At 41.9% G+C, this 18,179-nt stretch overlaps 1 protein-coding gene across 3 annotated transcripts in view; it reads left to right on the forward strand.

The window, feature by feature from the left end:
* LOC111966539 (anoctamin-7-like) overlaps positions 1-18,179 on the forward strand; it is a 67,357-nt gene that overhangs the window by 35,784 nt on the left and 13,394 nt on the right. For 2 of the 3 annotated variants that reach the window (XM_023991265.2, XM_023991268.2), the window contains exons 16-21: positions 174-285; positions 365-419; positions 578-675; positions 9,830-9,966; positions 10,361-10,566; positions 10,784-10,920. In XM_023991265.2, the coding sequence (XP_023847033.1) occupies positions 174-285; positions 365-419; positions 578-675; positions 9,830-9,966; positions 10,361-10,566; positions 10,784-10,920 (745 nt within the window). Of the gene's footprint in view, positions 1-173; positions 286-364; positions 420-577; positions 676-9,829; positions 9,967-10,360; positions 10,567-10,783; positions 10,921-12,218; positions 12,304-18,179 lie in introns of those variants that run through there. The other variant, XM_070444505.1, reaches the window with a different exon arrangement.

An 18,179-nucleotide genomic window follows, 5' to 3' on the forward strand; every position in this document is an offset into this window, starting at 1 on the left:
AGTATATTGAAAGTGGTGGTGTCATTACAGTACAGCATATGCATTTGGATACCTGTAAAGTATATTTAATGCATAATATTACCCTCAAAGATTTTTCTCKTACTTTCATGGATTCATATTTGTTTAAAGATTTTTTTATTGTTTGATTTGTTTGTTTTGGGATGTTTGGACAGAGATGCACAGAACACAGACCCAGTACGAAGATGCATTTACCTTCAAGGTGTTTGTATTCCAGTTTGTCAACTTCTACTCCTCTCCCTTCTATGTGGCATTCTTCAAGGGAAGGTGAGAATGGAAGGTAGTGTTTATTGTTAGATGATGCAACAGGTATCTGGCTGGTTTGAAAACCATATTCTATTGGCAGGTTTGTGGGTTATCCTGGACGCTATGGTACCTTGCTTGGCATGAGAAATGAAGATGTAAGTTTTCAGAAATTACAACCCATTTTGCATACAAAGAGCCATGTTCTCATACAGACATTTTCATGTTACCTGATGTAAGTGTGTACCAGTATATTGATGTTATGCATTTCTGTGTGTGTCTCTACTTTGTGTGTGTGTGTGTGTGTGTGTTTCAGTGTGGTCCAGGGGGTTGTCTCATTGAACTGGCTGAGCAGCTCTTCATCATCATGGTGGGGAAACAGCTCATCAGCAATGTTCAGGAGTTTGTCATCCCGTATGTTTCCTTCCTGACTATCCTACTTCTAACTCTGGGGCGAATCCTAACTTCCACTTAAAGATAAACTATGCAGAAATCACTTAATAATTCTATTAATTTCAGTTTATGTGACAAAACAAGCAAGTATAGTGTAATGCTGTCAAAGGTACGCCAAATAAAAATGTGATTCACATTAAAATAATAATAATATTTAAAAAATATATATATTTTCTTCACACTTTCAAACAGTACATTCATATTTTCCAACATTTGTATTTCCCATACATTTGGGTGAGTTTTTTTCTCTCGCCTGAGTAGCCTTGTTTCACTGCCAAAAATAAAATGAAACCATCTAGTGTTCACGAAATAACAACTCAATGTCAAATACAGGTAGCCTAGTCAAATAATTAACATTCAACCACATTAACTGTTACTCTCTCGCAGGAAACGAAACATGACATTTTGAAATATAAGCCACGGCAGTGTTTTGAGCAAGAATAAAGACGACTCTCGAGTAGTAAGACATTTATAAAAGCAACAGATACCATTAATAAGAAGGGTCTAGAAGCGTCTTATATGGTGAGCTACCGAGTGGCCAGGACAGGCAAGCCCCATACTCTTGTGGAGGACTTAATTCTTCCTGCTTAATTCTTTCTTCCTCGCAGATATGGCTGGGACAATGCTGGGGGAAAAGGCTAAAAGAACTATACAGACAATGCCTTCATCAAACAACACTGTTTCATGATGCATCAGTGACATGGCAGGAGATGTTTAGAAACAATTACTGCTTTGCATAGAAGCCAGTGAATTATATGCGTTACAGCTGGATGAGTCAGACGTGGTGGTCCTGGCACAGCTCCTGGTATATGTCCGTTACGTTTATGGAGGGTCAATTAAGGAAGACATCCTCTTCTGCAAACCACTGGAAACCAGGACAACATGAGAGGATATTTTTAAAGTACTGGACAGCTTTGTGACATCAAATGGACTTTGGTGGTCAAGATGTGTTGGTATCTGTACTAATGGCGCAAAAGCCATGACTGGGAGACATAGTGGAGTAGTAACGCGCGTGCCAGCAGTTGCTCCCGAMGCCACAAGAGGATCTTGCTGCCAAGGGAATGCCTGACAGCTTGAAAGATGTTTTGGACACTACAGTGAAAATGGTTAACTTTGTTAAAGCAAGGCTCCTGAACTCTCGTGTATTTTCTGCGTTATACAATGATATGGGCAGTGACCATATAACGCTTTTACAACATACAGAAGTGCGCTGGTTATCAAGGGGCAACGTTTTTTTTTAAATTGAGAGACAAGCTTAAAGTTTTCTTTACTGACCATAATTTTCACTTGTCTGATCGCTTGCACGATGACGAGTGATGCCTATATGGGTGATGTTTTTTCTCACCTGAATGATCTGAATCTAGGATTACAGGGACTCTCCGCAACTATATTCAATGTGCGGGACAAAATTGAGGCTATGATTAGGAGGTTGGAGCTATTTTCTGTCTGCATTAACAAGGACAACACACAGGTCTTTCCATCATTGTATGATTTTTTGTGTGCAAATGAACTCAAGCTCACGAACAATGTAAAATGTGATATAGCGAAGCACCTGAGTGAGCTGGGTGCACAATTACGCAGGTACTTTCCCGAAACGGACGACACAAACAACTGGATTCGTTATCCCTTTTATCTGAATAAGAGAGTCTTATCAAAATTGCAACAAGCGGTTCTGTGAAAATTGAATTTAATCAGAAGCCACTGCCAGATTTCTGGATAGGGCTTCGCTCAGAGTTTCATCATTGATCTATACATAGAACAGATCAAGAGCTTCTTAGACTTGTGTTCAATGCGAATGACAGATCTATAACACACATTTCTATGTTAATTTGATCAATCCGCCCAAAAAGTTACATACTGCAGCTTTATGTCAAATTTTCCATTAGTCTACTATTGACATCAATCCATGACTCGGTGAACATTTGGAAGTTATGATTTTGTCATCCTTTGTATCACTTTTTGGCCATGAAAGTACTATTTATTTGGTAGCACGATCTGCTTTGCTTTAGCCAACCCTCCTGTTGTCCATTCACACACCTTTTACTTTTTCCATATTAGGTTGYGTTACAGCCTGAATTTAAAATGGATTACATTTAGATTGTTTTGTCACTGACCTAAGCACAATATCCTATAATGTCAAAATGGAATTATGTTGTTAGACATTTTTACAAATTAATTCAAAATGGAAAGCTGAACTGTCTTGAATCAATAAGTATTCAACACCTTTGTTATGGCAAGCCTAAATAAGTTCAGGAGTAAATATTTGCTTAACAAGTCACATAATAAGTTGCATGGACTCACTCTGTGTGCAATAATAGTGTTTAACATGATTTTTGAATTCCTTCTGTTAAGTTCTGAACAAATAGAGTAAAAACTCAAACGGCTGACAAGAAAAAGCTCAAACCAAGTTTATTCAACCCACTAGGTGCTTTAGTTGCAGACACACATACAAGTCACACAAGCATACTGTATATTTATACTTTCTGACTAGGCAGAGTTACCTTATATGACTAGAATAAAAATCTGTCTATGTTGCTAGGCAAGAACACTCAGTCTGTTCCTCTCATTGGTATTGTCATGGGCGTGTAAGTGTGTGTGTGTGGACTGTAGATAAAGGGTTGTTATAGCGGGCCTCTCTGGCCCCCCTCCCAGAGGTTTCTTCTCTCTTCAACTGTTGACCTTATCTCGAGTTGAGTTCCACATCCCTCCTGGTACTAATTTCCCCGAAACCGGCCTGCCTTATCAGGAACTGACTAGATTGTTGCTCTTTACCTCCTTCCTTAGGAATTTAATATTCAACATTAAGATGTTTTGGAATATTGCCTCTTGTCTCACCCAGTAACTTTCCATACACAGAGTTCCTATTCACCCTTGTAACGTAATCAATAAGTTATAATATGGTGACAGGAATAAGTATATTCCAAGTTAGAATCCAACACTACATAATCTCTGTACCCCAGACATACAATTATCTGTAAGGTCCATCAGTTGAGCAGGGATTTTCAAGCACAGATTCAGCCACAAGACCAGGGAGGTTTTTCAATGCCTCGCAAAGAAGGGCACCTATTGGTAGATAGGTTTTAAAAAATTAAAGCAGACAATTAATATCCCTTTGAGCATGGTGAAGTTATTAATTACCCTTTGGATGGTGTATCAATACACCCAGTCACTACAAATATGCAGGCGTCCTTCCTAACTCCATTGCCAGAGAGGAAGCAAACTGCTCAGGGATTTCACCATGAGGCCAATGTTGACTTTAAAACAATTACAGAGTTTAATGGCTGTGATAGGATAAAACTGAGGATGGATCAACAACATTGCAAAACATGCATCCTGTTTGCAACAAGGCACTAAAGTAAGTTCTGTAAAAAATGTGGCAAAGACATTTAACTTTTTGTCCTGTATACAAGGTGTTATATTTGGGGCAAACTCAATACAAGACATTACTGAGTACCACTCTCCATATTTTTAAGCATAATGTTGGCTGCATCATGTTATAGGTATGCTTGTAATCATTAAGGACTGGGGAGTTTTTCAGGATGAAAAGGAAACGGAATGAAGCTAAGCACAGGCAAAATCCTAGAGGAAAACCTGGTTCAGTTTGCTTTCCACCAGACACTGGGAGATGAATTCACCATTTAGCAAGACAGTATTCTAAAACACAAGGCCAAATCTATGCTGGTGTTGCTTACCAAGAAGACAGTAAACGTTCCTGAGTTGCCGAGGTACAGTTTTGACCTAAATCGGCTTGAAAATCTATAACAAGACCTGAAAATGGTTGTGTGCCAATGATAAAAGAATATACACTGCTCAAAAATATAAAGGGAACACTTAAACAACACAATGTAACTCCAAGTCAATCACACTTCTGTGAAATCAAACTGTCCACTTAGGAAGCAACACTGATTGACAATACATTTCACATGCTGTTGTGCAAATGGAATAGACAAAAGGTGGAAATTATAGGCAATTAGCAAGACACCCCCAATAAAGGAGTGGTTCTGCAGGTGGTGACCACAGACCACTTCTCAGTTCCTATGGTTCCTGGCTGATGTTTTGGTCACTGATGTTTTGCACAAAGGCGGAGGGTAGCGGTCCTGCTGCGGGTTGTTGCCCTCCTACGGCCTCCTCCACGTCTCCTGATGTACTGGCCTGTCTCCTGGTAGCGCCTCCATGCTCTGGACACTATGCTGACAGACACAGCAAACCTTCTTGCCACAGCTCGCATTGATGTGCCATCCTGGATGAGCTGCACTACCTGAGCCACTTGTGTGGGTTGTAGACTCCGTCTCAAGTTACCACTAGAGTGAAAGCACCTCAAAAGTGACCAAAAAATCAGCCAGGAAGCATAGGAACTGAGAAGTGGTCTGTGGTCACCACCTGCAGAACCACTCCTTTATTGGGGGTGTCTTGCTAATTGCCTATAATTTCCACCTTTGTCTATTCCATTTGCACAACAGCATGTGACATGTATGTCAATCAGTGTTGCTTCCTAAGTGGACAGTTTGATTTCACAGAAGTGTGATGACTTGGAGTTACAATGTGTTGTTTAAGTGTTCCCTTTATTTTTTTGAGCAGTGTATATACAGTGGGGAGAACAAGTATTTGATACACTGCCGATTTTGCAGGTTTCCTACTTACAAAGCATGTAGAGGTCTGTAATTTTTATCATAGGTACACTTCAACTGTGAGAGACGGAATGTAAAACAAAAATCCAGAAAATCACATTGTATGATTTTTAAGTAATTAATTTGCATATTGCATGACATAAGTATTTGATCACCTACCAACCAGTAAGAATTCCGTCCTCACAGACCTGTTAGTTTTTCTTTAAGAAGCCCTCCTGTTCTCCACTCATTACCTGTATTAACTGCACCAGTTTGAACTCATTACCTGTATAAAAGACACCTGTCCACACACCAATCCAACAGACTCCAACCTCTCTACAATGGCCAAGACCAGAGAGCTGTGTAAGGACATCAGGGAACAATTGTAGACCTGCACAAGGCTGGGATGTGCTACAGGAATAGGCAAGCAGCTTGGTGAGAAGGCAACAACTGTTGGCGCAATTATTAGAAATGGAAGAAGTTCAAGATGACGGTCAATCCACTCGGTCTGGGGCTCCATGCAAGATCTCACCTCGTGGGACTCAATGATCATGAGGAAGGTGAGGGATGAGCCAGAACTACACGGCAGGACCTGGTCAATGACCTGAAGAGAGCTGGAACCACAGTCTCAAAGAAATTCATAGTAACACACTACGCCGTCATGGATTAAAATCCTGCAGCGCACGCAAGGTCCCCCTGTCTCAAGCCAGCGCCTGTCCAGGCCCGTCTGAAGTTTGCCAATGACTATCTGGATGATCCAGAGGAGGAATGGGAGAAGGTCATGTGGTCTGATGAGACAAAAATAGAGCTTTTTGGTCTAAACTCCACTCGCCGTGTTTGGAGGAAGAAGAAGGATGAGTACACCCCAAGAACACCATCCCAACTGTGAAGCATGGAGGTGGAAACATCATTCTTTGGGATGCTTTTCTGCAAAGGGGACAGGACGACTGCACCGTATTGAGGGGGAGGATGGATGGGGCCATGTATCGCGAGATCTTGGCCAACAACCTCCTTCCCTCAGTAAGAGCATTGAAGATTGGTCGTGGCTGGGTCTTCCAGCATGACAACGACCCGAAACACACAGCCAGGGCAACTAAGGAGTGGCCCGTAAGAAGCATCTCAAGGTCCTGGAGTGGCCTAGCCAGTCTCCAGACCTGAACCCAATAGAAAATCTTTGGAGGGAGCTGAAAGTCCGTATTGCCCAGCGACAGCCCCAAAACCTGAAGATCTGGAGAAGGTCTGTATAGAGGAGTGGGCCAAATCCCTGCTGCAGTGTGTGCAAACCCCTGGTTCAAGAAACTACAGGAAACGTATGATCTCTGTAATTGCAAACAAAGGTTTCTGTACCAAATATTCAGTTCTGCTTTTCTGATGTATCAAATACTTATGTCATGCAATAAAATGCAAATTCATTACTTAAAAATCATACAATGTGATTTTCTGGATTTTTGTTTTAGATTCCGTCTCACAGTTGAAGTGTACCTATGATAAAAATTACAGACCTCTATATGCTTTGTAAGTAGGAAAATCTGCAAAATCGGCAGTGTATCAAATACTTGTTCTCCCCACTRTATATATATAAAATTCATTTGAACCCCTTTTTCTCCCCAATTTCAATCTTGTCTCATCGCTACAGTTCCCCAAACGGGCTCGGGAGGCGAAGGTCGAGTCATATGTCCTCCGAAACATGACACGCCAAACTGCGCTTCTTAACACCCGCCCGCTTAACCCGGAAGCCGACCGCACCAATGTGTCGGAGGAAACACAGTTCACCTGATGACTGAGGTCAGCCTGTAGGTGCCCGGCCCACCGCAAGGAGCGTGATGAGCCAAGTAAAGCCCCCCCGGCCAAACCCTCCCCTAACACGGATGACGCTGGCCCAAATGTGGGATCACGGCTGGTTGTGATCCCACATTTGGGATCGGTTGTGACCGGTTGTGATCCCACTATTGGGATCGGTTGTGACCCGGGTTCAAACCCGGGTCTGTAGTGACACCTCTAGCACTGCAATACCCTAACCCAGTATTTTTAAGCATAATGTTGGCTGCATTATGTTTATAGGTATGCTTATAATCATTAAGGACTGGGCCACTCGAGAGGCCCTAGCAATGGTCAACTTTGACAGAGCTTGAAGAATTTTTTGAAAGAATAATGGGCAAATGTTTCACAATCCAGGTGTGGAAAGCTCTTAGAGACTTACCCAGAAAGACTCACAGCTGTAATCGCTGCCAAAGGGGATTCTAACATGTATTGACTCAGGGGGTTGAATACTTATTGTATCTAATCRAGATACAGTATATTAGTGTATTTTTTAAATATATTTTTTATACAAATGTACAAAAAATCTTCCACTTTGACATAACAGAGTATTTTGTGTAGATCGTTGACAAAGAAATTACAATGAAATACATTTTAATCCCACTTTGTAACACAACAAAATGTGGAAAATCTCAAGAGATGTGAATACTTTCTGAAGGCACTGTAGCATGACAATGAAGAGTTGGCTTGAGCACAAAGAGATTTGTCGAGTAGTGTTTGCCTCAAATTTTTCCGGACGACTGTGTGATCACGCTCTCCACAGCTGATATGAGTAAGACCTTTAAACAGGTCAACATTCACAAGGCTGCAGGGCCAGATGGATTACCAGGACGTGTACTCCGGGCATGCGCTGACCAACTGGCAAGTGTCTTCACTGACATTTTCAACCTCTCCCTGGCTGAGCATGTAATACCAACATGTTTCACGCAGACTACCATAGTCCCTGTGCCCAAGAACACTAAGGTAACCTGCCTAAATGACTCCCGATCTGTAGCACTCACGTCTGTAGCCATGAAGTGCTTTGAAAGGCTGGTAATGGCTCACATCAACACCATTATCCCAGAAACCCTAGACCCACTCCAATCTGCATACCGCCCCAACAGATCCACAGATGATGCAATCTCTATTGCACTCCACACTGTCCTTTCACACCTGGACAAAAGGAACACTTATGTGAGAATGCTATTCATTGACTACAGCTCAGCGTTTAACACCATAATGCCCTCAAAGCTCATCACTAAGCTAAGGACCCTGGGACTAAACACCTCCCTCTGCAACTGGATCCTGGAATTCCTGACGGGCCGCCCCCAGGTGGTAAGGGTAGGCAACAACACATCCGCCATGCTGATCCTCAACACGGGGGCCCCTCAGGGGTGCGTGCTCAGTCCACTCCTGTAATCCCTGTTCACTCATGACTGCATGGCCAGGCACGACTCCAACACCATCATTAAGTTTGCCGATGACACAAGTGGTAGGCCTGATCACCGACAACAACGAGACAGCCTATAGAGAGGAGGTCAGAGACCTGACCATGGGGTGAAAGGACAACAACCTCTCCCTCAACATGATCAAGACAAAGGAGATGATTGTGGACTACAGGAAAAGGAGGACCGAGCATACCCCCATTCTCATCAATGGGGCTGTAGTGAAGCAGGCTGAGAGCTTCAAGTTCCTTGGCGTCAACATCACCAACAATTTAACATGGTCCAAGCACACCAAGACAGTCATGAAGAGGGCACAACAAAACCTATTCCCCCTCAGGAGACTGAAAAGATTTGGCATGGGTCCTCAGATCCTCAAAAGGTTCTACAGCTGTACCATCGATAGCATCCTGACGGGTTGCATCACTGCCTGGTATGGCAACTGCTAAGCCTCCGACCGCAAGGCAGAGGGTAGTGCGTGCAGCCCAGTACATCACTGCGGCCAAGCTTCTTGCCATCCAGGACCTCTATACCAGGCGGTGTCAGAGGAAGGTCCTAAAAATTGTCAAAGACTCCAGCCACCCTAGTCATAGACTGTTCTCTCTGCTACCGCACGGCAAGCGGTACCGGAGCACCAAGTCTAGGCTTCTAAACAGCTTCTACCCTCAAGCCATAAGACTCTTGAACATCTAATCAAATGGCTACCTAGACTATTTGCATTTCCCCCCCCCCCTTTTACGCTGCTGCTACTCTCTGTTATTATCTACTATCTACACTTTAATACCTCTACCTACATGTACATATTACCTCAATTACCTCGACTAACTGGTGCCCCCGCACATTGACTCTGTACCGGTACCCCCTGTACTTAGCCTCGCTATTGTTATTTTACTGCTGCTCTTTAATTATTTGTTACTTTTATTTCTTTTTTGTTGTTGTATTTTTCTTAAAATGGCATTGTTGGTTAAGGGCTTGTAGGTAAGCATTTCACTGTAAGGTGAAATGTTACATTCGCCGCGTAATCGGAGCATGTGACAAATAAAAATTTGATTTGATATTTTAAAATGTAATTTGCATTGTTTCTGTATAATGATATGAACTCTGTGTGGGTGGTACAGTGTGGCTTTAGTATACTGTACTGCAGTATTGGCCCAGCCAGCAAAGGAGCCATGGTGGTGGTGCTGAGAAATGCTCTCTCTATTTGAATTGTTTTTACACTCCTCCTTGCTCATTCTCTCCTCTCTTCTCCTCCTTTCCTCCTCTMCTTAGTAAGGTGAAGGCATGGCAACAGAAGAGGGCGCTGAATAAGGTGCGGGGAACGCAGAAATCCCAGGAGCCTCGGCGGTGGGAGGAGGACTATCAGCTGGTGGAGTGCGAGGGCTTGTTTGAGGAGTACCTCGAGATCGGTAAGACAACAACCACACTCTGAGATTTAGCAGTGGGAGTCATTTTCTGACCAGAATATATTCCTTATGGATTCAGTGGATTTTTATTGCATACAAGCAAATACAATATTTGAAGGCTAAAAGTGAAATGAATTACATAAAGTGTAAATCCATCAAGTTAGTAGAACTCAAAACTCAGGGATTTCACCGTTCAGGGACACAAACAAACAAAGAACAAACACAAATCGGTTTTCATTCATAAAAATGTGTGAATCTTGCTGTATAACTTTTTTGTTCTTTCAAGTGGATATTGTTGGTGTATTGTCAATGCATTACTTTCTTATATTACCCCACCCTTATCCCTCGACTTCCTCAGTAGAGTTGCTAACTTATGACCTTCTCCATCTGTCCACAGTGCTCCAGTTTGGCTTCATCACAATCTTTGTGGCTGCGTTCCCCCTGGCACCGCTCTTCGCCCTACTCAACAACTGGGCCGAGGTGCGCCTGGATGCCCACAAGTTTGTGTGTGAGTACCGGCGGCCTGTGGCCGAGCGCGCTCAGAACATCGGCGTGTGGTTTAACATCCTGGAGGCCCTGTCGCACCTGTCCGTCATCGTCAACGTGAGTCGCACAATGATGCCCTCATCATTACCCGTGTGCTGTATTTTTGTTTTAAACACCTGGTCTGAAAACATCTGATAAACTTTGATTTTGTAATGTCACTTTAAGCAGTATATTAAAAGGATTCTAATATTATTATGTCAAGTTTTTATAATTTGTGTTCATTTTAATTTACTGTACCATAAAATAATTTTGTATGTCAATCTACCCCTTTCAGGCTTTCTTGATCGCCTTCACGTCGGATTTCTTACCACGACTGCTCTACCAGTACAAGTTTGACAACGATCTGAACGGATATGTTAATTTCACTCTGGCCTATGCTCCTCCCAGCTACACCAGCCATCCCATGTGCAGGTAATTGTGATCATAAATACACACTGGATATAGTAGATATAGTTTAGCTGTTGTACATACTTAAAGGCATAGTTCAGTTTAGATATGTGATTCCATAGCTTGGCAGCAGTCTATGGAAAAGGAGTGACTGCAATCCACATTTTGGTGTTGTTTAAGGGATAGTGTGAGATTTTTGCAATTAAGCCCTTTATCTACATCAGGGATGGGCAATTTTGATGGGGTGGGGGCCACAAAAAAATCTGAACTCATCTTGAGGGGCCACAGTGGCTCGCGGGTCTGCGTACCCAAATACATCCCCACCTTGCGAGTGTGATTGTGGAGGCCAGGTCATCTGTTGCAACACTCTCCTTCTTGGGTGAGTGTTTAAGGGTCAAATATCCCTTAAACAGCCTGCAGGTGTGTTTTGGGTCATTGGGCCTGTTGAAAAACTAATTATAGTCCCACTAAGTGCCAACCAGATGAGATGGTGTATCGCTGCAGAAGGCTGTGGTAGCCATTCTGGTTAAGTGTGCCTTGATATCTAAATAAATCACAGTGTCAACGGCAAAGCACCTCTACATCATCACACCACCTCCTCCATGCTTCAAGGTGGGAACCACACATGCGGAGATCATTCGTTCAACTACTCTGCGTCTCACAAAGGCACGGCAGATGGAACCAAAAATCTCCCATTTTGACTCATCAGACCAAAGGACATATTTCCACCGGTCTAAAGTACATTGCTCATGTTTCTTGGCCCAAGCAAGTTTCTTATTATTATTGGTGTCCTTTAGTAGAGGTTTCTTTGCAGCAATTTGACCATGAAGGTCTGATTCAGTCTCCTCTGAACAGTTGATGTTGAGATGTCTGTTACTTGAACTCTGTGAAGCATTTATTTGGGCTGCAATCTGAGGGGCAGCTAATTGCCGATTTCTGAGGCTGGTAACTCTAATGAACGTCCTCTGCAGCAGAGGTAACTCTGGGTCTTCCTATCCTGTGGCGGGCCTCATGAGAGCTTGTTTCATCGTAGCACATGATTGTATTTGCGACTGCACTTGAAGAAACTTTCAAAGTTCTTGAAATGTTCTGCATTGACTGACCTTCATGTCTTAAAGTAATGATTGACTGTCGTTTCACATTGCTTATTTGAGCTGTTCTTGCCGTAATATTGACTTGCTATTTTACCAAATAGGGCTATCTTCTGTATACCAACCCTACCTTGTCACAACACAACTGATTGGCTCAAACGCATTAAGAAGGAAAGAAATTCCACAAATGAACTTTTAACAAGGCACCCTGTTAATTTAAATGCATTCCAGGTGACTACCTAGAAGGCCAGCATCCCAGAGTTGCCTCTTCACTTGACGTTGAGACTGGTGTTTTGCGTGTACCATTTAATGAAGCTGCCAGTTGAGGACTTGTGAGGCGTCTGTTTCTCAAACTAGACACTCTAATGTACTTGTCCTCTGCTCAGTTGTGCACCGGGGCCTCCCACTCCTCTTTCTATTCTGGTTAGAGCCAGTTTGCGCTGTTCTGTGAAGGGAGTAGTACACAGCGTTGTACAAGGTCTTCAGGTTCTTGGCAATTTCTTGCATGGAATAGCCTTCATTTCTCAGAACAAGATAGACTGACAAGTTTCAGAAGAATGCTATTTGTTTCTAGCCATTTTGAGCCTGTAATCGAACCCACAATGCTGATGCTCCAGATACTCAACTTCTAAAGAAGGCCAGTATTATTGCTTCTTTAATCAGAACCACAGTTTTCAGCTGTGCTAAATAATTGCAAAGGGTTTCTAATGATCAATTAGTCTTTTAAATTATACGCTTGGATTAGCTAACACAGCGTGCCATTGGAACAAAGGAGTGATGGTTGCTGAAAATGGGCCTCTATCTACATAAAAAATCATCAGTTTCCAGCTACAATAGTCATTTACATCATTAACAATGTCTACACAGTATTTATGATCAATTTGATGTTATTTTAATGGACAAAACATGTGCTTTTCTTTCAAAAACAAGGACATTTCTAAGTGACCCCAAACTTTTGAACATATATGTATGTATGTATGTATGTATGTATGTATGTATGTATGTATGTACAGTGGGGAGAACAAGTATTTGATACACTGACAATTTTGCAGGTTTTCCTACTTACAAAGCATGTAGAGGTCTGTAATTTTTTATCATAGGTACACTTCAACTGTGAGAGAAGGAATCTAAAACAAAAATCCAGAAAATCACATTGTATGATTTTTAAGTAATTAATTTGCATTTTATTGCATGACATAAGTATTTGATACATCAGAAAAGCAGACTGAATATTTGGTACAGAAACCTTTGTTTGCAATTACAGAGATCATACGTTTCCTGTAGTTCTTGACCAGGTTTGCACACTGCAGCAGGGATTTTGGCCCACTCCTCCATACAGACTTCTCCAGATCCTTCAGGTTTCGGGCTGTCGCTGGGCAATACGGACTTTCGGCTCCCTCCAAAGATTTTCTATTGGGTTCAGGTCTGGAGACTGGCTAGGCCACTCCAGGACCTTGAGTGCTTCTTACGGAGCCACTCCTTAGTTGCCCTGGCTGTGTGTTTCGGGTCGTTGTCATGCTGGAAGACCCAGCCACGACCCATCTTCAATGCTCTTACTGAGGGAAGGAGTTTGTGGTCAAGATCTCGCGATACATGGCCCCATCCATCCTCCCCTCATACGGTGCAGTCGTCCTGTCCCCTTTGCAGAAAGCATCCCCAAAGAATGATGTTTCCACCTCCATGCTTCACGTTTGGGATGGTGTTCTTGGGGTTGTACTCATCCTTCTATTCCTCCAAACACGGCGAGTGGAGTTAGAGCAAAAAGCTCTATTTTTGTCTCATCAGACCACATGACCTTCTCCCATTCCTCCTCTGGATCATCCAGATGGTCATTGGCAAACTTCAGACGGGCCTGGACATGCGCTGGCTTGAGCAGGGGGACCTTGCGTGCGCTGCAGGATTTTAATCCATGACGGCGTAGTGTGTTACTAATGGTTTTCTTTGAGACTGTGGTCCCAGCTCTCTTCAGGTCATTGACCAGGTCCTGCCGTGTAGTTCTGGGCTGATCCCTCACATTCCTCATGATCATTGATGCCCCACGAGGTGAGATCTTGCATGGACCCCAGACCGAGGGTGATTGACCGTCATCTTGAACTTCTTCCATTTTCAATAATTGTGCCAACAGTTGTTGCCTTCTCACCAAGCTGCTTGGCTATTGTCCTGTAGCCCATCCAGCCTTGTACAGGTCTACATTTATCCCTGATGTCCTTACACAGCTCTCTGGTCTTGGCCATTGTGGAGAGGTTGGAGTCTGTTGATTGAGGTGTGGACAGTGGTCTTTATACAGGTAATGAGTTCAAACAGGTGCAGTTAATACAGGTAATGAGTGGAGAACAGGAGGCTTCTTAAAGAAAAACTAACAGGTCTGTGAGAGCCGGTAATCTTACTGTTGGTAGGTGATCAAATACTTATGTCATGCAATAAAATGCAAATTAATTACTTAAAAATCATACAATGTGATTCTGGATTTTTGTTTTAGATTCCGTCTTCACAGTTGAAGTGTACCTATGATAAAAATGACAGACCTCTACATGCTTTGTAAGTAGGAAAACCTGCAAAATCGGCAGTGTATCAAATACCTGTTCTCCCCACTGTATGTATGTATGCATGTATGCATGTGTGCATGTGTGCATGTGTGCATGCGTGCATGCGTGCTGGCGTGCGTGTGTGTTGTGTGTGTGTGTATATATATATGTGTATGTATATGTACATATATATATGTATATTGTGCATATATATATGTATGTATATATGTATATATATGTGTATATATGTATGTATATATATGTGTATGTGTATTATTATGTGTTGTATATATAGTGTGTATATATGTGTATATATATGTATATGTGCATATATATACACTGCTCAAAAAAATAAAGGGAACACTAAAATAACACATCCTAGATCTGAATGAATGAACTATTCTTATTAAATACTTTTTTCTTTACATAGTTGAATGTGCTGACACAAAACACACAAAAATGATCAATGGAAATCAAATTATCAACCCATGGAGGTCTGGATTTGGAGTCACACTTCAGGCTGATCCAACTTTGATGTAATGTCCTTAAAACAAGTCAAAATGAGGCTCAGTAGTGTGTGTGGCCTCCACGTGCCTGTATGACCTCCCTACAACGCCTGGGCATGCTCCTGATGAGGTGGCGGATGGTCTCCTGAGGGATCTCCTCCCAGACCTGGACTAAAGCATCCGCCAACTCCTGGACAGTCTGTGGTCAACGTGGCGTTGGTGGATGGAGCGAGACATGATGTCCCAGATGTGCTCAATTGGATTCAGGTCTGGGGAACGGGCGGGCCAGTCCCTAGCATCAATGCCTTCCTCTTGCAGGAACTGCTGACACACTCCAGCCACATGAGGCTAGCATTGTCTTGCATTAGGAGGAACCCAGGGCCAACCGCACCAGCATATGGTCTCACAAGGGGTCTGAGGACCTCATCTCGGTACCTAATGGCAGTCAGGCTACCTCTGGCGAGCACATGGAGAGCTGTGCGGCCCCCCAAAGAAATGCCACCCCACACCATGACTGACCCACCGCCAAACCGGTCATGCTAGAGGATGTTGCAGGCAGCAGACCGTTCTCCACGGCGTCTCCAGACTCTGTCACGTCTGTCACATGTGCTCAGTGTGAACCTGCTTTCATCTGTGAAGAGCACAGGGCCAGTGGCGAATTGCCAATCTTGGTGTTCTCTGGCAAATGCCAAGCGTCCCGCATATATATATATTATATATATATATATATATATATTATATATATATATATATATATATAATATATATATATATATATATATTATATATATATATATGTGTGTTATATGTATATGTATACATATATATGTGTGTGTGTGTGGGTGTTGTGTGTGTGTGTGTGGTGTGTGTGTGTGTGTGTGTGTGTGTGTGTATATGTATATATGTATGTATACCGGTCCAATAGGGCAGTGTGCAGTATGTTGGCTTATATATATGTATGTGTGTGTATATGTATGTGTGTGTGATATATATGTCAAATCAAATTTTATCGGTCACATACACATGGTTAGCAGATGTTAATGCGAGTGTAGTGAAATGCTTGTGCTTGTACTTCCGACCATGCAGTAATATCTAACCAKTAATCTAACAATTTCACAACCACTACCTTATACACACAAGTGTAAAGGAATGAATAAGAATATGTACATATAAATATATGGATGAGCGATGGCCAAACGGCATGGGCAAGATGCAGTAGATAGTATAGAGTACAGTATATACATATGAGATGAGTAATGTAGGGTATGTAAACATTTAATAAAGTGGCATTGTTTAACTTGTGGATAAGGGGCAGCATTTTCACGTTTGGATGAAAAGCGTGCCCAGAGTAAACTGCCTCCTACTCAGTCACAGATGCTAATATATGCATATTATTATTAGTATTGGATAGAAAACACTCTGAAGTTTCTAAAACTGTTTGAATCATGTCTGTGACTATAACAGATTTTTTTTGGCTGGCAAAGGTCACTTTCATTTCAATGGGGTTTCATTGGGAATCCAGATTTCTAAGGGACCTTCCTGCAGTTCCTATTGCTTCCACTGGATGTCAACAGTCTTTAGAAATTGGTTGAGGTTTTTCCTTTGAGAAATGAAAAGTAGCCATGTTCAGAATGAGGCTCGAGTGAAGTGTACTGTTTGTTAGAAGTACGTGACCAGAAAGCATGCTACACATTGTTTTCCTCCGGTATTGAACACAGATCATCCCGTCTTTAATTTTATCGATTATTTACGTAAAAAAATACCTAAAGTTGTATTGCAAAAGTAGTTTGAAATGTTTGAACAAAGCTTACAGGTAACTTTTGTAGTCATGTTGAGAGAGTTGGAACCGGCGTTTTTCTGGATCAAACGCGCCAAATAAATTTACATTTTGGATATATATCGACGGAATTAATCAAACAAAAGGACCATTTGTGATGTTTATGGGACATATTGGAGTGCCAACAGAAGAAGCTCGTCAAAGGTAAGGCATGAATTATATCTTTATTTCTGCGCTTTGTGTCGCGCCGGGATGGTTGAAATATGATGGTCTGTGATTGTTTGCTGGGGTGCTATCCTCAGATAATAGCATTGTTTGCTTTCGCCGTAAAGAATTTTTAAATCTGACACGTTGGCTGGATTCACAACAAGTGTAGCTTTAATTTGGTATATTGAATGTGTGATTTCATGAAAGTTTATTTTTTATAGTAATTTATTTKAATTTGGCGCTCTGCATTTTCACTGGATGTTGGCCAGGTGGGATGCTACTGTCCCACATATCCAAGAGAGGTTAAAGTGACTAGTGATACATTTATTACATTCAATTTTTAATTATTAACCTTTCTAGCCCCGGGGTTCCGCTAGCGGAACACCCACAACATTCCACTGAAAAGGCAGCGCGCGAAATTCAAAAATATATTTTTTGAAATATTTAACTTTCACACATTAACAAGTCAATACAGCAAATGAAAGATAAACTTGTTAATCTACCCATGGTGTCGATTTCAGAAATTCTTTACAGTGAAAGCACAACATATGATTTATGTTAGGTCAGAGCCAAGTCAAAAAACACACACAGACATTTTTTCAGCCAACAATAGGAGTTAGAAAAAGCAGAATATAGTTAAAATGAATCACTAACCTTCGATTATCTTCATCAGATGACCGTCATAGGACATCATGTTATACATGTATTGTGTGTTTTGTTCGATAATGTGCATATATATATTAAAACAAATCTCAGTTTTACATTGGCGCGTTACGTGCAGTAATGTTTTGATTCCAAAACATCCGGTGATTTTGCAGAAATACTCATAATAAACATGTAATAAAAGTGCAAGTGTTATTCACAAAATTAAAGATAAACTTATCCTCTATGCAACCGCTGTCAGATTTCAAAATAAACTTTACGGAAAAATAATTATTGAGAACGGCGCTCAGAGCACAATCCAGCCAAAGAAATAGTCGCCATTTTGGCGTCAACAGAAGCTACAAAAACACTATAAAATTGCACTTACCTTCAAATAACTTCATCAGAAGCACTCCCAGGATTCCCAGTTCGACAGAAATGACTGAAAAGTTCCATAAAGCCCATCATTTAGCCACTTGTTGTTAGCATGTTCAGCCCACGAATCCATTTTCATGACGCACGCAATCCTCCCAGA

Source organism: Salvelinus sp. IW2-2015, linkage group LG7, assembly GCF_002910315.2.
Source record: "Salvelinus sp. IW2-2015 linkage group LG7, ASM291031v2, whole genome shotgun sequence".
Taxonomy (NCBI): domain Eukaryota; kingdom Metazoa; phylum Chordata; class Actinopteri; order Salmoniformes; family Salmonidae; genus Salvelinus; species Salvelinus sp. IW2-2015.